The 22,877-nt window shown below is 35.5% G+C and overlaps 1 protein-coding gene across 1 annotated transcript; it reads right to left on the reverse strand.

Moving 5' to 3' along the window:
• Positions 1-19,797: 19,797 nt before the first annotated feature.
• Positions 19,798-20,878, reverse strand: LOC131437217 (general odorant-binding protein 56d-like). Its single transcript, XM_058606401.1, has 3 exons — positions 20,715-20,878; positions 20,477-20,608; positions 19,798-20,384 (listed from the first exon to the last, which is right to left on the reverse strand). The coding sequence occupies exons 1-3, from the start codon at positions 20,769-20,771 to the stop codon at positions 20,157-20,159; spliced, it is 417 nt and encodes a 138-aa protein (XP_058462384.1). The 5' UTR covers positions 20,772-20,878; the 3' UTR covers positions 19,798-20,156.
• Positions 20,879-22,877: the final 1,999 nt, after the last annotated feature.

A 22,877-nucleotide genomic window follows, 5' to 3' on the forward strand; every position in this document is an offset into this window, starting at 1 on the left:
ATACATGAAACTTCTTTATCATTTCATAAAGAAAATTGGAGTTTCAATTTAATAAAGGCCCCTTTTAAGACTTAGTTCTGTTCCCAGCTGTGTCCATGAGTTCAACCAATAGCTAAATTAGAATAAAAATTATGTAACGATACAAACAAACTCGAAACAGTTTATGAAATTATCAACAAAATGTCTGAAAATAACAGCTTATTTTATAATTTATAGAAGTTAATCGTTTGGTTCAAATAATATTTCCGAGTAGATTTCATAATTAATGACGAGTTACCTAAGATGATATTTAAGCTATAAGAGAATATGTTTTAATAAATTCAAAACGTTGTGACTATGTTAGAATTAAATTAGGATAAGAATATTATGTAAAAGTGATGCTACGGCGAAGAAAAACTTATGTAAACTGCCTTAAGAAATAAACGTATTTATGGGAAAAAAAAAGAAGAAAAGTTTTTGGAAACCAGCGTTACAATAGAGAAACTTCACAAATTTCAAATACTCAACAGACAAAAGTTGGAGTATCTACAAACTATACATTCGACAAAATACCTAATACATACGGGCCTGTCCATATTTAGTATAATTTTAGGGTTAATATCACTCATCTGTTTGATAAAGTTCATTAGACAGAGTAAGCTATTCAACAAAGACGAACAACCACCAAAACCAAATTCGGAAAGACCAAACAGTATCGGCCCGGGACGTGCCGAACTTGAGGAAGGAGAAGTTAACGAAACGCGCTCACCATTTACTTATCTCAACTTTGTCCGGCAATAGACATAACAAATACAATAAAGTACACCAGTAGCAACGCCAGCTTACAGCATCGGATACCAGCTCAGCAGTTTACAATGTTTATAAAATATCTTTTCCAGAGAATTTAGAGACAAGTGAGGCCTCTGTAAACCTTTTCAAATTGTAATAAATCACTTTAAGTCGAACCGTTGAACAGTACAGAGTAGTTTTTTAAAAATCAGATCCGTCGCCGAAATAATTTAACTTATATTAATATATATATATATATATATATATATATATATATATATATATATATATATATATATATATATATATATATATATATATATATATATATATATATATATATATATATATATATATATATATATATATATATATATATATATATATATATATATATATATATATATATATATATATATATATATATATATATATATATATATATATATATATAGATAGATAGATATGTGATATGAAAAGATAATACTGACTATTTTGATTTATTGCGAATCAAAAAATTTACTTATTTGCATCCTGGTATATTGTACCCGATTTTATAACAATTCTTCTACGATTCTACTAATCAGATAATTATTGATTCAATAGCGCTACATAAATTTTACAAAACAAGAGCGTTCCACTTTTTCCTAAGTTGAGAACATGTTTATGATCAAACGCAATTTGCTTTTACTACTATAATTCTTTCTGGTCTGAGTTAGGCAATCGTGTTATTCAGCTCTAAAAAAGGAACCAATTTAGAGTCTGTCGAAAAAGAATTGATTTCTTTTGTAAAATATGGATCCTCAAAATGGGATGGATGGATCTTCAAATGTGAGCTCAAGGAATTCATTTCGATTTTTGCTCACATCTAGCATCACGTAAAATTATTTTACAGCACACCAACCAATACGGCGAATGGAATCGATATCAGTGAGAAAGATTTTAACAATACGCAATCGACCAGTGGCGTAATGCATGGGTTAATAATACCATAAATAATGTTCAATCATTGCGCATTTCCGAACACCGGACAATCTAGTGCAGTAGACTATGATTTGTAGTCCTTCGAATTACATTCGCTAATTGTCCACTCCACGACAAGGAAATATATCAAAGGTGTCATACTACTTTTACCATGCGTTACTAGTGCAGAGTTACAAACAGTGTTAGATACGCAGTAACAAATCACCACACGGCACCGTTCAGTTGGAATATTACAGACTCACGTGGACGTGATGAGCTTCCGACTTACATCAGTGTCAGCGATGTCGAAGTCTGCCACTATTTTGACGTACTAGCTCTGCTGCGCAAAGGTCAGTGCAACAGTAGTTCGTTTGACAGCGCAAATAATGCACTTATGCAAAATGCAAATTTCCTATCATCATCGCTGTCTGGCAATTATCGTTACAAGCGTTTCATTCAAAGAGTGCTACCTCTAATCCGATGTTTGTACACGAGAAAAATGGGACCCGAAAAAAGAATCAGCAGATATATTTCGCAAATTTTCAGGTTTGTTAATAGAACAGACCTATTCATCAAAACACTGTTAAAATTACAACAGCATAATGTACTGAAAGTATTCGATCATATTCGTTGTCAACCTGTCGTACTCATCTTTTTCATTACCACATGATAAAAAGTCACGGGGTCTTTCGGAAGCGTATGATTATGCCAGACTGATTGAATAAGATACTACTGTGTACAGTAGATGAATCTTAAACCAACACTCAAAACGTTGACGTATTATTCAGAACTTATTCACGGATCACTCTAATGTAGTGCATCGATCTTTCATACATCATAAATGTTACATGCGATAATTGTATCGTATCGCATGAATCAGGTGGAAAAGGTCTACATTAAATCACCACGCTGCTTACTTTCCATTCGTTCAATTACTGGTTTAACGAGCATGTTATGTTATACTTTCGATGCACCTTTTCCTTATGGTTAAATTGTAGAAATTATTGTTATTATTCAGTCGTGGTATTTAAGTGCCAATTATTCTTAGAAGCATTTTCACTTTGATGAACGCATTGACTACTGACAATCGCAACCTCAACCTGTTCTTGCTTCTTTCACTTTTTGCGTACTAAAGAATATAAGTAACAAACAAAGTTCGCCTTTGCAACTGAGCGTCTATATACTATTCAGTTCAATAACCTCGACGATAGACCTCCAGGCTGGAACCGAGGCTAAATAAGGTAATATAATTACACTGAGGTCAATGGTTTTTTAATGCGAATTTCCACAGTCATGCGGTTTTATTGTTTTATCTTCGGAATGCATGAAACGTCGAGATCTTTTGTATTTTTTTAAATTTCTTTGAGGTCAACTTTTTAACTCTGACTCTTAGAATTGATTTTTATTCGAAAAAAAATATTTTCCGAGATTACACCAGATCTCGACGTTTCATGCATTTCTTTTTTTTATGCGGATGTTTTATGACGCGGTACGTATTCCACGCGTAAAAAAAAAGACTTCAACGCATAACATTCCGTTCGAGGATCACAATACATCTGTTTTCATGCTTAATAAACTTATGTAAAATTCAGGGGAAATTTAAAATCGTTTACCTAAGAGCATTGCCTAATTCGCATGTTAAGTTGCTGTCCTTTAATTTTCTACTGATTGTGCAATCTATCAAGTTAGTTTTAATTACTATTCTAATAACTGTTGTGTTTATTTATTTATTTATTTATTTATTCCATTTATTCATCTGACAATATAATAAGTCTTAATGAATATATCAGTCAAGTTATAAAATATTCGATCGTAACACTTTCTGAATAAACTTATGTGTCGGTTCATTAAAATCGAAAATATTTTCAACAGTGGAAAATGTGTTATGGAAAAAGCGCATTTTTTCTGTGTTGTGCAACACACTTTAAGTTCTTCCGTTTTTACAAATATTTATTCACAGCGATTGTGCAACTGATACAAAACTCATGCGTCGATCCCATCGCAAAGGTAATAATAAAATCAACGAAAAAACTATTGTGAAACTCGTGCAATCTACTACGTAATGTAAACAAGAAATGGAATGACGTTTACAAAAACATAACAAACATAATTTCTAATAAATAAGTTTCACATTTGATTTTCAATACAACTGCTTTTAACACAAACATGAATCTTGTAAAATAATCTGCACATGCAAAATGATAAAGCTACATATTGTAGAATTAATCTTTTGGGGTTTTGTAAATGAAAAATCGACAACGAACTGCACTTTTATGGTGAAACATGTGAAAACGCACCTCCGAAATTTTCAAGCGCCTTTAAATTAATGTGTTTTGATGATTATACACAAATTTCTGTGAAAATAACAGTTTATTATTTTTAATGAGAATCATCGTAATGGTGCTTAAAATACGTGTTTTCAAACATTCTTTAAAATTTCAGACCATTTTGATTAAATTAATGTTTTATTGAATCTGAAAAAGCTCGAATGAATTTTTTTCTGTATATTATCCAATATGGCATCGATGGTAACAGTGAGTTGAAAAGAAAATTGTTCACGCAAGGTAATGACTAGTTGAATTAAACATCAACACAGTATAGTCATTCATCTTAGATGAAAACCGAATATAAATTATCTGATTGCTTTTTGTTTTCATTGCACATATAATGCTGTATTTCTGCAACTGTTATGATGATATTCTCACGTCTGCAAGTTTTTCTAAATATGAAAAAACTGCATACACAGACCTAAAGATTCATGAGGCAGCCAAAACTATGCGGACTCAGCAGAAAAATAGCTTTTGCTGCAAGATTCTCAATTTGGGCTTATAATTTTTTGCCTTACGAAGAGCATCATTTCGCTAATTTTTCTTCCACAAGAGATTTATAGCAATTTCGACGTATATTGTGTCCGATGCAATTAATACAATTATGATGACCAATTTTAATATATTTAAAAATCTCTCTGAATATATTTAACATAAACAACAATTCTAAAACAATTGTAGAACATCTTGAAATTTTAATAAGTTACATTTGCTACTTGGGTGTTGCAAAAACTGTATTATTTAAATCAAGCATTAACTGCTATAAATTATAAAATAAGCTGAAATTTTCATACATTTTGTTGATAGTTTCATAAACTATTTTGAATTTGTTTGTATCAGCACATCATTTCTATTCAAATTTAGCTATTGGATGAACTAATGGACGCAGTTGGAGTCAGAACTAAGTCTTAAAAGGGTCAATTATTTAATTGAAACTCCGATTGTTTTTATGAAATGATAAAGCAGTTTCATGTATGGACGACAAGCGACAAGCAAGAATGTCTCGAACTGGGACATTGGATTGCTCCGGCGTTATAGAGTGTTTAAAATTTGAAATCTTTGCTTAAAGTGACGAGACGAAAAAAAAATCTTCGAAACTGTATTGAAAGCTATTCCAATTTATAAACTCTTTAAAAAAATAAAATTTATGCTTGACGTAAATTCAAGCATGCCGTAATTTATTGGATGATGACACAATATTACATCTACTAACATGTAAAAATTAATTTAGTGTCTCTATCGAGCTTTAGCTAAAATAGCTGTGAAGTTAAAGATATGAATTTTCTTTACATGCTTTGAATTGTGAATGTAAGTGAATCGCGACGCTCCTTTTATCAGCATCTACAAAGATGTACATTTTTCTAAGTGTGTAGGTATTGTTTTTTATGGCCAAATCAACCAACTATGTCTATTAATTTGCATTCAAAATTTATTTAAATTTTACGAAAAAGGTTCATAAATTATATCGAGTAGAAAATTCAGTCAGTCAGTAAAATAAATGATTAGAAAGGCATTATTACGCTAGATATAATTGTAACATTTAATTATGAAATAAAACAGTATTTTTACGATTGAGCCAACATTCGCTATGACTGGGATTTAAAAAATATTAAATAACTCTGCTGTTTTCATTCTGCCACTTCTGTATCAGTCTAACAAAAAGCACAAGATTTCCCGAAGGACAGTTACCCCCTGAATAAGTTCACATTTTGTTCCACTTTGCTCATGACCGTAACCAAACAAAAAAGCCAAGCTAAAAGTGACGCGTTCTGAAACGTGATGAATAATTTCGAGTTCTTTCCGTGCTTTCAGAATGCTATAATTATAGGCACGGTACTTAATCGAAAGAAAAGTTGATCACTTTTAGCAAAATAACCATGAAAGAGAATTACTAAATCTTAACAAGCGGGACAAGAGCTAAGAGAGAGAGGGAAAAGATGTCATCCGAAATCGATTTCCGGACCGGACAGGAAGACAATCTACACAGTGCAATGAATATACTTCGGAAAACTGGGTTCCGTCATTTTTCCCAAACTTTTTTGATTAAAACTGAACGATTGTTTCCAATGAGTTCCCGATGGTTGCAACACTTTTTGCGACAGAGTATCAATCGATCGCTACCGGAGCACCGGGCATGGTCTCCAATGAAAATGTCCTTGTCATTTCTCTCACGTCCATCCGTAAAGCAGTTTTACGAGCCTGCCTTCGGTGGGCAAATTTTACAGTCCATAAACGAGAGCGGTTTCGAAGTTTTCGTTTGAAAATCTGATGACAGAGTATTTGGTGCATCATAAATACTGTCTTTTATGTCTATAAGGGACCAATAGAAAAAGAAACGCTCGCAACGGTTTTACTGCTTTAGGTGAATAAAATTCCATTTTGAGCTCTCTTTAGCGGACTAGCGGGAGGGCACTACGATTGATATTCAAATTTACCCGCTTGGCAACCGCTAGCGGATGGATAATGTTATGACAAGAAAAGTGTCGTAAATATATTTTCTTTATTATTTCATTTCGTTTTACGAAAATGACTTGGATATTCCCTTGTAGATAAGATGATTGAGCTAATGTTAGGTTTGAGAAAACAAAATCGAAGATTTGCAGTGAAAATTAATAAACTATTGACTGTCTCGCCTATATCGAGTCAACGCCGGGTTTTCGTATTCCGAATGAACAATGTTTAGAACAGCCAGCAATCAATTGAACAATTTTGAATTGTGATCATGCTGCCGTACAGGTAGAAAAGTTAATAAATGACACACAATGTCACAATTTTGCCATAATGCCAAAACTGTCAAATTTTCCCAAGCATCGCCTGATAATCACGTAGTAACGAACGCCAACACTCATGTTCTATCGCCATTGGTAGTAACCGGTGTAGAATTTGTCAGACCCTCCTTCCGGGCATTGGTACCTTCGAACCACATAAGCAATAAATTTTGACTGGTCTCTCGATTCCCCAATGCCCTGTCGATGCGCATAACTTTTGGCATTTGTTTTCCATCGCTGTCGAAGCGAACACTTGCCTTGCTACGGAAAACAAACAAGTCAACGTTATTTCCACTCAATACAAAACATACCTATCGAAATCGCCTGAATTTATACGGCAAACTTAAACGATAGAATTATAAAACTTATTTATGAAATTGTATTTCCAGTCGGTGCAGTATGTCCTTCCCAACCTAGAGTGGTCTAACTGAAGTCTATGGCAACAGCAAGCTTACCGACAAACGAGTTTTTGCACCTCTGCTGCCCGCTAACCGATTCACTCCATTGTGAACCATCCATTCAGCCCAAATGTAGGCACCAGAACTACAACTACGCTATATGCGCTCAAATAGCATTCCAACCGTCTATAAGCTAAAGCTAGAGATATGCACATTGAGTCGCTTCGAAGCGGCAAATCATAATTTTGGTCGTTTGAGATGCATGTTGCATGCTACAGCATACCTGCACTGAGAACGGACTGCAGCAAACGCCAATTGAAGTTCAAACTCTGGACGACTCTCGATCACCTGCCGGCTTGTTCGATTTATTGTCCACCGAGAATTTGCTTTTATTGGCTATCAGCTTTGGTTCCGGAACCGACTTTTACGCACGCAAAGGGAGGTTATAAAGATATTCTCGTGAATGGCATATCGGTAATATTTCAATCTCAATGCCCCGAATCTACGTGGTGCAATGTGTATAGAACTTTTGGACCTATGCTTCTGATCTGAGTTGGTGTGGATCAACGCAAAATATGTAAAACATATTTCAGGATTTAGTTATAGCCAACTGACGGAGGCATTTGCCATTTCGTATCTATTTGATCTAATTTCAATTAAATCAACCTTCGTTTTAATTGGATATCTTTTATACAACGACGGCACATTGCGTTAGCTCTAAGATGCCGAAGGCAAGATATATGATGTATGATATGGTCGAGATCTAGTGTTATTTTGATTAAAAAAATTGGAAAACTGTAAAACGGCTGTCTCAGTCTTATAATACAAACGAATGTTGTTTACTGTCCGACTTTTAGGCCTTTGATGTTGGCCTTTTTCAAGGAAAACTGGAAAATTTATTGTGTTACATTGACAAAAACATAGAGCGTTGAACAAATAATACAATGTAAAAACTTACTAAAGTCTATCGTTTATAGTCAAAATTTGTCGATGTCTGACGCTACGTTGTCTGGTCAATTTTAGAACATAATCTTACACCTGATCTCGACGTATCATGGTTTTCGAGAAAAAAAATCAAAGTATCGAGTATCAAAGAGGATAATTCATAAGGCGCGTTAGCCTGTCTCGTATTTTTGAAGCTCATAGCTCAGTGAAAGGATTTATATAGTCTAACTACCAATAGAATCGAATTTTTTCCACTCAAACGTGTATAGCAACAGCATTGAAGTATTTCAATAGTACACTATTGAAAAACCAGTCTCATTTAACCCATGTCAACACCAGCCAATCAGAAAGCGTTCTGAGGAAGAGAACAAAATATCTGCTGCTGTACAACAAATCGTTCGAGAAAAATGTTCCGAACAGTGCTTAATATCGAAGTGAGTTCCACAATTTGGTCCTTCTGAAAGACAGGAATGAATCCCGTACAGCATCCTGATAATTTCTTTCAATGAAATGCAAATCCGAAATGAAATAATCGACATGAAAATTCTGTATTTGTATTTCTATAGCTGTTAGGACCGCCCATCAATGAAAAAGCTACAAACGAAATCACGTAAAAAGAAACCTCTTAAAAAAAAATTGGATCAGTTTGGATTCTATCGTCACTGCGAGCAGATGTATTGTGTGTCGTTTGCAAAGCTAGTTTCGCTTCCGACAAGAGCGATTACGTCACAGCTGCCAGTCGTTTGCATTGGTGAAAAAACAACGAAAACCTGTTTTAATCCACCTAGTGGTGTAATGATGCCTTTCTCATATCAATCATACTATCATATATAATACTGGCGATTCTTGAAAGAATAACCGAAATCGGTTTGTTTGACCGTCTACTGATAAAAACAATCAATTGGAAAAGATTTGAGGTCGATTTAGAATTTTTTTAAAGATTTTTCCCCATTTTCAGTGATGGTATACAATTTTTAACACACTTCACCCTATATTTCCGGATCCGGAAGTCGGATTCGCATGAAATTAAGGAATTACGCATGGGACCACAGGACCTTTCATTTGAATCTAAGTTTGTGAAAATCGGTCGCGCCATCTATGAGAAAAGTTAAAACACATATTTTCTTTTTTTTGCACATTTTACCCCATAACCCTCGAACCGGAAGTCGGATCCAAATAATATTCAGGAATTTTGTATGGGACCACGAGACCTACACACACACACACACACACACACACACACACACACACACACACACACACACACACACACACACACACACACACACACACACACACACACACACACACACACACACACACACACACACACACACACACACATACACACACACACAGACATTTTGCGTACTCCACGAACTGAGTCGAATGGTATATGACACTCGGCCCTCCGGGCCTCGGTTCAAAAGTCGGTTTTCACAGTGATTGCATAACCTTTCTATATGAGAAAGGCAAAAAGGACAACGGTGGAGAGTATCACACCAAATCAGCCGTTCTAATGGCTCTAAAAGTTTTCTAAAGAACTTTTAGGATTTCTTCTTCGCAAATTGAAGGTAAATATCCTTAGTTTAGTGCAAATCTAGAACAGTTTGATTGGATTTGTGCACTTTTTGCTGTGAGAAATTCACAGTAATCGGGATCAAGTGAAGCCTTCTTTGTTTTTGCGAAAAATGTGATAAAGGGGAATGCTTGCATAATTCATACAATTGATCAGCTAATTGATATTCGGTAGAGTTAAAGAATATGTCAGTTGTTTTCGTATTCACGACATCCAGTTATGTCTCTAACCTAACCCACCGCCTTTTCTCCTTAGTTTTGTGTGTTTTGTAGACAAATTTTTGGTTTTCAAAAACATAGGTTCATACAAAATGTCAGGATTCCATAGACAGCTATTGATTTTTATCCACATCCGACTTCAGGTTCCAGAACAACAAGGTAAAGCGTGTTTGAAATTTTAAACCGTCATCTAGAACAGCGAAGTGAAAATAGAAAAAGTTCTACTCATTTTGGCTGTAAACCTTTTCAGTTGGCAGGTTATGCTTGTTTACGCGTGAACACACACTTTCTTGTTCCTATTCAAGATTCAAGGAAATGTTTTTTTTTTTTCAAGACACATATAAGTGATGCCAGGGTGACAGAAACCCACAATTCATAAGAAACATTTATAGAATTAATTTTCTCAGAAATCAAGAATCGTAGTTCGGAATCCAACAATTTTTGAAATTGGGGTGCTGGGGTAAAATATATGGCGTAAAGATGATGTTTTATGTCTAGAGTTTCAAATTGGTAGGAAATGACTGTGACTGTTAACAAGTAATTGATTTTATATCATTTTCACTCTACTTTTATGAACGATCTTTGCGCCTGAGAAGTTTTCTCGATTGTTCGCAAGGTCGGAAATAAAAATCGTACTAAAGTTCACAACTAAGCAGATGAAAATCATGTTGATATACTATACTGTGGGCAACTTTTGATTATATTTTGCGCGTAAACTTTATTCGTCAAAATTTTTTCTAGGTTGGTATGACTGTCAGTGACATCTACGCCAAGTGTCACGTCAAAATATTTATTAGTGTTTTGCGTCATTTACGCGAAGCTATTCGTTAAAATAGGCCGGAATTATTGGCCGACAACTCATGGTTTTTGCACCACGATAATGCACCAATGCATACTGCATTGATTCTTTGTGATTTTTCCGCCAAAAATTCAACCAACATCATTCCGGTACCAGCGAGTTCACCTAGTTTAGCTCCGTGTGACTTCTCAAACTCAAAACGACCGCTCCGGGGAAACCGTTTTGAGTCAATTGAAGACATCAAACGCGAATCACTACGCGCAAAGGACTTGACTCTCCATAAAATACCGCAGTACGACTCCACGTGCTTGGCAACAAACTTTATGTGGTGAGCCGATAATTTTCCGTTGGTATAATTTTCCTTATGGAACGAAAAATCATATACTTAGTCTTTGTGGCATTTAATGATAATAAGTTCGCATTGAAATATGGATCAAGAGTTCTTAATTCACTTTCCATTGAGTTAATAATAGCATTGATGTCACTGTCAGGATAGAACAGAGCTGTGTCGTCGGCGAATAGTCGTGGAGTTCCTTTAAGATGTAAATTACCTATATCATTAATATATAAAAGAAACAATAGTGGTCCAATATTACTTCCTTGTGGAACACCAATGTTTATTGGAGCAAGGTTGCTGCTGTCACTTTCGATGGATACAAATTGTTTTCTATTAGTCAAGTAACTACGGATAATTGAATTAGCAACGCCCCTGATCCCATAGCAATCGATTTTTTCCAAAAGTATACTATGATCTAATGTGTCAAAAGCTTTTTTAAGGTCTAAAAATAATGCACCAACTATATTTTTACTATCGATCTCGCGTTTACAGGAATAGCTTTAGCTAAATCGTTACCGATATTTGAAAAGAATTTGTTGAAAATATCACAAACTTCCTTGTTGTCATTAATGTTTTTGCCCCTATCGATCAAGCGTATCTTATCCTTTTCTTTTGTTAGTCCGAACGTAGATTTAAGATTTGTCCAAAATTTCGAATGAGGTACGTTAATGAGAAGGTTTTCGTAATAACTTTTTTTATTCGCCTTTTCCATGGAATCGACCTTTTTAGAGATATGTGATAGCATTTGTTTGAGATGCTGGTCGTGGGGGCTTGCCTTAATACGTTTGAGGTAATTGCTTTTTATTTTCACTAGTGTCCATAAATCAAAGGTCATCCATGGGCAATGATTACCTTTCACTGTGACTGTTTTAGTTATTATTCTTGTATGTTGTTCGAGTAGAGAATTATTTACGAAAACTATAGATTGAAGAACTGTTTCAGCATCCTCAATGACATCAATACTACTAATAAAATTGGAAAAATCCAGATTTACCTGACGATAGTTTATGATTTTTTTCGTTAACGTCATAGATTCTTTATCAGCCAGTATTTTGAAAGTTGTTAAGATTTGAGAGTGGTCACTTAGTTCATTAAATATTGTGTCGTTGCAAATACGATTAACGTCGTCAAGTTTACAAATAATATGGTCAAGTATATTGTCGCTAATTGGTCTTGTAGTAAAACAATTTGTACACGAAAAGTCATATGATTCTAGCAGAGCCTTATATCTTGTCACAATGTTGTTATGAATTTACTTAACCAAATTTTTAAAATTAATGGCGTTTTCGTTTTTAATTTGCACTACACCGGTGCAGTGCTACACTGAGGCATGAATAAACGAACAAAAATGACGAAAATATAAACAGTAACCATTGACTACAATAAACGATTCCATTGCACAGAGCTACACCAAACTTTTGATGAGTGCTACACCAGTGGTATCGGTGCAGAAAAAGTGTAGCACTGGTGTAGTGCAATTGGCAAAAACGAACGGTTTCAGTGCAGCTTTCGCTACACCAGTGTAGTGCAATTTAAAAACGAAAACGACATAAGTAATACTTAATTACCGCTAATTACCGCTCATAGAGAATTTTACAGGCTTCGAGTATAATTTGCACTCGGTTAGCAAGTGTGACTGTATGAGTATATATGAACGATTTAAGAAGCCAAACAGATAGTGCTTCTGTGGTCCAATCGATCAACTGACTGGCTTTGTGATCTAATGTTTTTCAGTTCAAGTCGCGCAGTTACTATCAATCTTTTGTTTTTCATTTCGTTCGATTTAAGGCTACATATTTTTTAAATCACACTATTTTTCATGTTCTTGAATATAAATTTGCGTGAAATACGATGTATATACGCAACTTATAATATACAAAATCAAGACTATTTCGAACTGCGAAGTACAACTTCACAAAATATGTTGTTTCAGAAATCAAAAATTATTTGTGTCAGAAATCTCAATTCGAATAAAAAGATATTGATCATTTGGGAAAAAAATTAATTTATGTCAAAGATTTACTCGAAAAAGCGGGATTTTTAGACATCCTTTTCCTCCAAACATTCCACGGAATAACATGGTCGCCCAACTCAGCAATTACAGTTTTGTCACAAATCAACGCATAATGGTAAATGAAGCTGACAATGCAAATTATGTCTCGACGTTTGTGATGGCACGAAACAAATGATCATCTAACAACGGACATGATACCGTCAAATACTGACTCCCGTGTCAGAAACATCTGTTGCCCTTGGAATGATTACCATCCAATGTTCAAATAGAAGCCAGAGCCTATTAGCGGCCTAGCAACTCATCAGGATAATTTAAATATTTAAATAGCTTAGATAGCACACAACCTCAGCCGGCTTACTAAAAGTGTCATTTGTTTGGCTCCAGACAAACATAATGGGGCCTTTCCACTACCGGCCAACGTGCTATGAAGAGTTTCAAATCTCTATCCTCCGGCTGAACATGACATGCACCGACCGTCGGCGGAAGCTCATGGGTTGAACAGTCATGCTTTACAATCTGTCTTGGTGAGATGTGTCACTATCACGTTGGGTCGTTGTAACGGCACTGATATCCCTTCCACTACACGAGTCCGGACTTTAGGAATATCAGCTTTCAACATTTCAACACGCCCGTGTTCGAAGATGGAGTCCGTTTAGGAAAACCGTGGCCTGTGACCGAATCACTTGCACCGGAGGACGTAATTAATCTATTCCGAGTGTAAGGTAAATTAAACGGAACACGACAATCCTAACTCAATCCGGTCCACCCGGTTCGGGCAATGTCACGGTGCCTGATTATAAATGAGCGATGTCGACGATGGAAACTCGACAGCCAGCATCCTATCATCAACAAACAGGCAACTGTTCCCGATGACAAATGATGTGATGGTTCACAAATTGAATAAAATTGAATTAATTTTCCAATTTCCTTCGGAAGCGGCGAAGTCATTCAACGATCTATTCCTTGAAATGGCATTACCAGGTTGGTCCTCTTGGGATGTCGGCGTATTTTCAAACTAGGGCGATCAACTGCCTTTGTGTACTGAACTTCATTTTCCACAGTAGGAAATTTTTGTTTCAGCAACGCAAATTTTAATAAAGGTGTTTGAATATGTTGCGTGTCACTTATTTTGTATTATCTTTCTTATTTGAAATCATATATCATTCTATTTGTTTTAATAAGAGAAATCCAGAAGTATGGAAAATGTAACAGCAACTAAACGATAGACAAATGGAAAACCGTTTGAGAACTGCTCCTTCAAGGTATCGTTTACAAGTTTACAAGTCTGCATCGACCTGTCACGGGGAACGCAAAATGAGATTATTTTGGAAATTTGAAGCACAAATGCTCAGCTTTCACCGAGAGAGGCCAGTTCTTAAACTGCAATCGTAGAACAAGATAATGTTATCAATAATGAATGAAAATGGGCAACTTAGGAAGAACTTATTCTGAAAATATTATCCGTCGTACTCTTCAGGTTTCGCCCCGTCTGACATTAGAATCACAAAGCCAGTCAGTTGATCGACTGGACCACAGAAGCACATATCTGCTTGGCTGCTAAATCGTACATATATACTCATAAGTCACTCTTGCTAACTCAACTTGCTGCAAATTATAGTCAAAGCCTGTAAAATTCTGTATGAGCGGAATATTGCTTAATTTGAAAAATTTAGTTAAGTTTTGTAGAATTAAGTCACCTATAACATTAATATTTTCTCTGTGTTGAAATGTATCTTTTTTCGGAACCTTTGATAATTATTGTTCATTTTCATTTCAATAAATAGTGATGTGATGTCTTTTGGCATTGATTACTGGAAGAGCAAATGAGTTAGTTTTGAATTTCGTATATTTTTGAATTTTCAGTGGAGTGACAGTGAGAAATTTTCCATACTAACTTTGAAACAAGAAGTTGTATCCGAATAAAATTCAACCACTGTCTATTTTATCACAAGACCTGATATTATGATCTAAGTGTGTAGAAATCGGGTGAACTATCTCTAAATAATATAGAAGATAGTATTTCCCGACCCCGACTTTCAGTGCTTACGGAACCAGAAATTTGATACCGGTAGAGCCGAGATGAATTTAGAAGCACATCAATTAACAACACTTACATGCTAGGTAATTTTACTAAATTTTCGTAATTTTACATCACCACTAAAAGCACACCCTTGATATTGAGATTTTTTCCACTTATTTTTCAGTATTTCCAGTGAATTTGGTCATATTTCGAGGATTATAATGAGGTTGTAAGATTTATTTTGTGGTTGATATTATTTGAAGATGACTAACGTGTGGCAACTAAAATTTTGGAATTTCTTTCTCAAGCTCTCAAAAAAAGACAAACATATTTGAAGAAGATCTGATTTATTGAAATTAAAAATACACTGTCTATTGTTGAAAATCTTCGATTGGGCGACACTGAGGTATGTTTATCGGGTTTTGGTTTTTGGGTACAAATGGGATCGAATGGGTATTCAGGAACGATTGTGTTTTTTGGCGCAATGCGATGACGCTTTATCCGGCCAAAACACGTATTGTCCATCAGCATGATGTTTTTGAAAAAACGGGATCAAAATTTTCTTCAAACATTCGTTCTGGTACACATCTTGATTGATTGCCAAACCAGAGGGCTTGAACCATGGGTTAGAAATGCCTTTCTCGGAAATGACAATGTACAGCATCACTTTCTGTTCAAACTTAGGTTTAAACTTATATTTTATGTTCGGAGGTGCAATAGAGCTATCCGTTGAACAGTATTGATCGTTTCCGGGAACCTACGTCTTCGAAAGAGGGAAATAACTTTCGTCGTCCAAAACAAACATTTTTCCGGAATAATTTTTGATCAACCAGCGGCATTGGAACTTCAGCGTTGAAATCTGCGTTTAATTAACGTTGCCACCCGTTATTTGTTTTGCCGGAAAAACAGGAAATAGTTGCAGATTTCAGATAATTTTGAATGAATAAATTATACATTATTTCATGGCATAGCCTTAAGAGAAAAACTACTTATGGGAAGTTTCGGCAGTTAACCGGGTTTTCGGTACTTTTTTTTCATTTTCTGTCAATTTATGAATCACGGAATCGAATTATTTTTTAGACTTCGTCATAATTTTAGAAGTCTGGTCTGCCTGGCCATGCTTCATCGACCAGAACAACTAGTGATCGTAAGGAGCAATTTCTCTCGAATATACAGCGGGTAGGGCCGTACTTCCCCTTTGAGCGTTTCAAAATGTGCATTGATCGGTTGCGTGATATGTGAGTGAGCATTGTCGTGTATCAAATTTGTGGCCGATTTTCTAGCAATGCACGGCTCAATCGCATCAATTATCAATAATCAAGATCTACCCCGTAATTCTTTCACTCGGTTCGCCGCACCCAGTTGGTCCCAATATGTACTGAGGATCACCTTCTGGCCATGAATATTTTTAACGGGTATAGAAGGTGATGCATGGCCGGGATATCCATACGTTTTGGATCATCGTAATGGATCCACTTTTTGTCGCCAGTAGTAATTCGGCGAAAAAATCATTTTCTGTTGGGTCGTTGAAGAGGTTGTATGTCCGTGAAAAAATGGCGTTCGACCCAATTGCTTACCTTTCGAATCATTCTCGTTGTTTTAAAACGTTGACAAATGGCTAGCTGAGTAGCTTCGAGTGAATTTGAAATGGTGCTCCGGCTCGTTCTTGGTTTTTCAAACAAAAATTCCACTTTTAAACCATGCAAACCACAGAGCATCCACATTATGCATTTCAACCAGAATATTATGACTTTCAGCTACTGTTCATTCATATTGAAATAATGAAGAAGGAATCCCCACAAAAATATTTATTTTACCAGAAATTTCGACATTTTCATGGCAAAACAAAGTATTGTTGATTTCGCTTCAGCTCAATAACACATATTGATTCTGAAACTATATGACAGTAGCTCTTCAATAAATGTTCGGAAAGATAAATTACTGGAATTAAAATCTAGTTACACCATCCGTTAGAAAACGGAACGAACTTATTCATACTCCAGTTAATAATGCTAATGTTTATAAATTTAATTAATATTGCAATGAATAATATATTTGAAAACAAAAGAAAAGAACACATTCCTGAGATATGACTGCTCAAAGAGGGACATGCTATTTGCGTAGAGGTAAATGACGTGCATTGTAGAGCTTCCGGAATTTATTCTGAAACAAACAATGCTAGGAGGACGGTTATATTCAACACAGCAACATATTTTTTCTTCATACCAACAGATATATGTTCATCAATTTATGATAAAAATTTTAGTGGAATGCGATAACCACATATAAATAAAAATTGAAATTTTCTGAAATGTTTGGTATGAATGAGCATTAAGGTGAACTTCAGTGCCAAACTAAGGTAAGCAAATGCAAAACCGACACGTAGAAATACGGAATATATTCACTGATTGTGCGCGTTTGGTTCACTAGTAAAACAGGCATGTTGTTTAAGATGGTCAATTTAGTCATTTTTTATAAGAATTTCTAAAATTCAGTTTCAGAATTCAGTTCTAGATTACAGGTTCAAAATTCATAAGTGCAACTAAATTTTTGGAACATATTACTTGACTAGATTTTTGAACTGAACTTAGATCCCTGACTTATGTTCGGAATTCGCATCCAGAGCTCTGATTTAGGATATCAAAATCAGAATTTGGGAACAAAATTCATGATATAAATTTATGATCTGGACTCTGGAACTAATTTTTAGATATGAACTCCGAACCTGAGTTTTGGAACTGACTTAAAAAATTTAATTCCTAAATACAGTTTCATAATTTAATAAATGCATTTAAAGAACTCAAGTTCAGAATTCAGTCTTGCTACATATTGCAACTAAATTCGGAACCTGGATTCTGGAACTAGAATTTCAAGCTGAATTCAGATTCTTTATTCAAGTTCGAAGCATTCTAATATTGAGTTTAGTTTCAGAATTCTAAACTAAAATCTTGATTTCGATTCCGAACCAGAATTTTGCTGCTGAATTCTGAGCCTATCCTAGGTTCCGAATTTAGTTCTGAAATTCAGTTCCAGGTCCTGAGTCCTAGTTCAGAGTTTAGGTTCTGGTGTAGATAAATTAAGGGATGGCAAAAAGGCCTCAATTCGGATAAATTCCGCAAATCGCAAATCAATTGGCCATCCCATATACCCATATACCAAGTGTCATATACCATTCGACTCACTTCACCGAGCTGAGCAATGCCTGTGTGTGTATGTATGTGTGCGTGTCAAATAATCACACTAGGTTTCCTCGGAGATGGCTGAACCAATTTTGACAAACTTAGAATGGTCAAATGAATGGTCTTATGGTCTCATACGGAATTCCTGAATTTCATCCGGATCCGATTTCCGGTTCAGAGGTTATAGGGTAAAGTGTGTTCAATATTGTACACCGTCACTGAACGAGGCACGCTGTTTGTGGTATTCTATTTTATACGCGCGGTAAAGTAAATAGAAACCAAAACCGAAGCTTGATTTTGAATACACAGTCCGAGTGCGAGTCCATCGGCACCAAGAGTCCGAGTTTTCAATCGTTTTGAAGAAAACAGAATTACAGCATAGGCACGAATGTCTGTTACCGGTGGGTGATTTTTGTTGAATACGGTGCTGAGGTAGAGACAAATCGTAACTACCTTACGAGATGTGCACCCGAAAGAAAGAAAGAATCTTAATAGATTCAAGTTTATTTGAAAAGATATTTTCACCGGAACTGCATGCTTTGCTATGTATATGACATTTTTACAGTACAGTAATGTCGTACCGGCGATGGAACGATGTCAATGAAAACTGTAATAATATTTACATATATGCTGTGACCAAAATTGACTAGAAATCCAATTACGAAATTGGTTTTATACTGATTTTAAAGTATTGCCCTGTTTAGCTTAAATTTCATATACAAAAGTAACGGAAGTGCTGAATTTCAGAAATTAAAACAAAAAATTTGTCTCTATAATCAATATTAAGAATGGAATAATCTTTTTATTGAATTTGTTGTTAGTGAGTATTGAAAGTAGTCCCGGGTCGGCGGTTCAATGCATAGGGCGCTGGTCTTACAAACCAATTGTCGTATGTTCGAGACCCGACCTGGAAGGATTCGTAGTGTCAGTAGAATCGTAGCACCAGCCATGCACTGGTTCTGTACACACTGAATCGGCTGCGAAGTCTGTTGAAACAGAAGGTCAAATCCCACTACAGGAATGTAATACCAAGGCTTTGCTTTGAGTATTGAAAATGGAACAGATTCCTTAAAACAAGTTAGTAAATATTTCTAGCATGCATGCAGGTCCCATTAGTTTGTAATCGAACAAACTAACCGTGACTGAACCGGTCGAATTTAATTCAAATAATTGTCTTATGATCCTATTGAATGTCATTGAATTTTAACAGAATCCGACTTCTAGTATATTGGAGATGAAAAAAAAACCAACCTTCACATAGTGTACAACACAAAAAAAGTACGAAATTTTCAAAGCAGATTGTAAAACTATTCAAACTTGAAGGCCTGGCTATTAAATGGCTCTAAAAACTTACTGGAACTGTGACAGTCTCCCGATTCCAGTTCCCGAAACAGTTATTCGAAACTTTCAATATAAAAGTTGCATCGCTTTCTCGTGAAAATGTTAATTAGGAATGTACTTATGTAAAGTCTGATCATCTGCTACACATTTCTGGCTCATGATTGTTTTCAATGAATGAAGAGTAAAGTTTCAAACGATATCTTGCAGTAACAAAATTTTAATTATTTTAACATCACTTTTACTTCTCTAAACAAACCTTTTTCTATATAACCATTTTTCTGCCCAGTTTCAGCATTCCAAAAATTGACATCTTGTTCAAACAATGGCGGTTCTAACATTTATTCAGTTTCAATCTGTTCACAATCAGTAAATAATATCTCACTAAATAAAACAAGCTATCATAAGACGAAAGTTGAACTACTTTATATATAGTTATATTTTGTATTTAGAATATCACATTTTATTTCACTAGAATATATGCTTGAAGTCGATGAACCCTTTCAAAAGTCCAACATGTCATCTGCGATTTCATAGTTTTCAAAAATACACTTATAAACTAGATAGGAAGTATCACAAATATCTTCACCAGCAATCTTACACTTGCTGTACAGAGCTTCTGCCTCCTCCGAATCCATGTTGGCCATCACCTTCTCCCGGATTGCCTCCTCCACAACCTGGTCGTTATCGTCAATGAAGCCCATGCTGTAGAACATGCACTTCATGAAGCACTGCGTACGAAGGAAGCAAGTGCCTTTGATTAGAAAGCTACTGTATTGGCATGCAGAGCAAGATACGACTGCGTCAGCAATCCGATACCCACCTTGATATTATCGCTATCATCAGCAAAGTTACCCTTCAGCACCCGAATCGCTTCTCTGCTTGACACCCCCATCTCCTTCGCACACAAACGAATGTTCCTCCGGATTTCAGCTTTATTCGACATTGGCACCGCCTGATGCGAGTAGAAACACAATATGAATCGAAAGGGTGGGAAATTTTCACCATATTAATTACAATCCAAACAATTAACCTTCCATTTGCCAGAGAGTTTAACTTACATTCACTGTAACGATAGCAATCAGCAAACAACACAGGGGTGCGTGAATGGATTTCATTGAGAACGGTTGGTTGTAGAACTTCTTACTGGTAAAACGCAACCGAACACAACCCGAAGAAGCTGTAACAATTACGAGAAAATCACCGCTCGACGAGGTGCACTTTTATAGAGTAGAAGATGAACTGTTAGTGTTTATTATTTTTTCCACTTAATGGCATGTGGCACAATCAGAGCAGCGTGCTTGTCCTGCCTTTTGTTTGTAAATACCGAATTCAGTGTTGAGGCCGAGCTTGGACGGCACGCCAAGGAAATTGCATTGATATTGCTCCACACAGGTGCGAGGTGAAGGCGACTATGACTATGAATTGTAACTACGCTCCGACGTAGTTGATATGACTACAACGCCAAAAATAAATACGTAAAGCACAAAATAGTAAGCTACAAGATTCTTAACATCCAGTAGTATAATATTGTTTTGCACATTATGTTCAATATTTGCAAATATTTTACGAGCGATGATCATATTACGATTCAAAATGACAAACTGATACGTGCTGCTACTGGTAGAAACAATGCTACAGTACTGTTCAAAATCAAATTGGATGCATTTCTAAAGGTATTGAAAAAACAACTTAGTTCAATATAAGGTAATTCTTAACATCCAATAGCCTATGCTGATATTGTTGTTGGCTTGCGAATAAATTCTTCAAACTTATTATTTTTACGTTTCGTCTTTGACTCATCAGTGCAGAGCAGTTCAAATTGAACTGCTTAGTGCTAAACTGATGAGTCAAAGACGAAACGTAAAAATCATAACAACGGTTATGTTCCCTAGCACATATTTTGGCTAAAACCTAAATGATCATCAAACTGTTAGTCGAAATATGCTGCAGGTGAAATCGATCACTAGAACAATACTGCTCAAGATCAAATTCAACACACAAAATTTGTGAAGGCATTGAAAAAAACTTATTTTTTCGTAAGTTTTGATTCCAAAGGAAAATGTTGCCGATAAGAGCTCGCAAGAAATAAGTTTCCTTTTGTTTGGTCTGTATCATATATAACAACGAGCGACGCAGTTTTTCTTCGCGAGGTGTGGCTTTGCTAAGTTTACAGTAGCGGAGACCGACCATTTTAAGTTCATGAGTTGCTAGTGCGATGTTGACAAATATTGAAATTTAACCTTATAATGCAAAGTCTGATTCACTTGGAATGTAGAGACACAAAAGCACGAGTTGCTTAGAATTGGGCTGACTTTAAGGTGCTGTTTCAATTCTCCACTTGGTGGTGGTGGAATGGACATTGCTAATATGATTAATATGAAGAATTAAAACACGATTCGTATAATAAATCTAGCTTATGTGGCCTTAAAAAGTTTAATTGCATAATAACAGTTACCGGTTAGAAGAATATCAGGATAAGAGAGAATCGGCAGCCTTGTGCTATTTTTCACTTAACATATTTTTAAAACTGTAATGAAACGTATTTAAAAATCCCACACTAAATTGTGAATCTTTTGTAAAACTTTTCTTTTCTTTCGTAATTTACACATTTACATTTTAAAAATTGAACTTGAAAGTTTGTTGACATATGGCTCACGAAACACTCCATGACGGGTGCCTCTAGTCACAACAATCATAATTGAATTTATATTTGTTTCCATTGATAAAACTGAATAATATTGTTCCTCGTCAAAAGAAAAATGATCAAGGTGGTATTTACTCACAAATTTATATTTATACTAGAAGTAATATCGTAGGTTATGCTGCATATTATCATGCAAGTAAAAATGAGCAATATATTTACTTGAAGCGAAATTGATTTCAACACTTGACACAATACGCTCACTTGACGTTCATTTCTCTTGTTGACATCTTCGGTGTTGAGGACTTCTTATGTTCAAAACGGCACATGCCAGGGCCGCTGCTGATTTGTTTGTCTTTTTACCTTTCTCATATAGAAAGGTTATCCAATCACTTGAAAAATCGACTCGAAAAATTGTTGGGCCAAGTGTCATATACCATTCGACTCACTTCGTCGAGCTGAGCAATGGCTGTGTGTGTATGTATGTGTGTGTTTCAAATAATCTTACATGATTTTCTCGGAGATGGCTGAACCAATTTAGATAAACTTTGATTCAAATTAATGGTCTTACGGTCCCATA

Source organism: Malaya genurostris, chromosome 3 (assembly GCF_030247185.1).
Source record: "Malaya genurostris strain Urasoe2022 chromosome 3, Malgen_1.1, whole genome shotgun sequence".
In the NCBI taxonomy this organism is placed as follows: Eukaryota; Metazoa; Arthropoda; class Insecta; order Diptera; family Culicidae; genus Malaya; species Malaya genurostris.

Excerpts from the sequence above, each read along its gene's own strand:
- LOC131437217 (XM_058606401.1), bottom strand. The coding sequence starts at position 20,771 with ATGAAATCCATTCACGCACCCCTGTGTTGTTTGCTGATTGCTATCGTT. Across the intron at positions 20,609-20,714 it reads TTGCTATCGTTACAGTGAAT|GCGGTGCCAATGTCGAATAA; the intron begins GTAAGTTAAACT and ends TACTCGCATCAG. Across the intron at positions 20,385-20,476 it reads ATGATAGCGATAATATCAAG|TGCTTCATGAAGTGCATGTT; the intron begins GTGGGTATCGGA and ends CTTCGTACGCAG.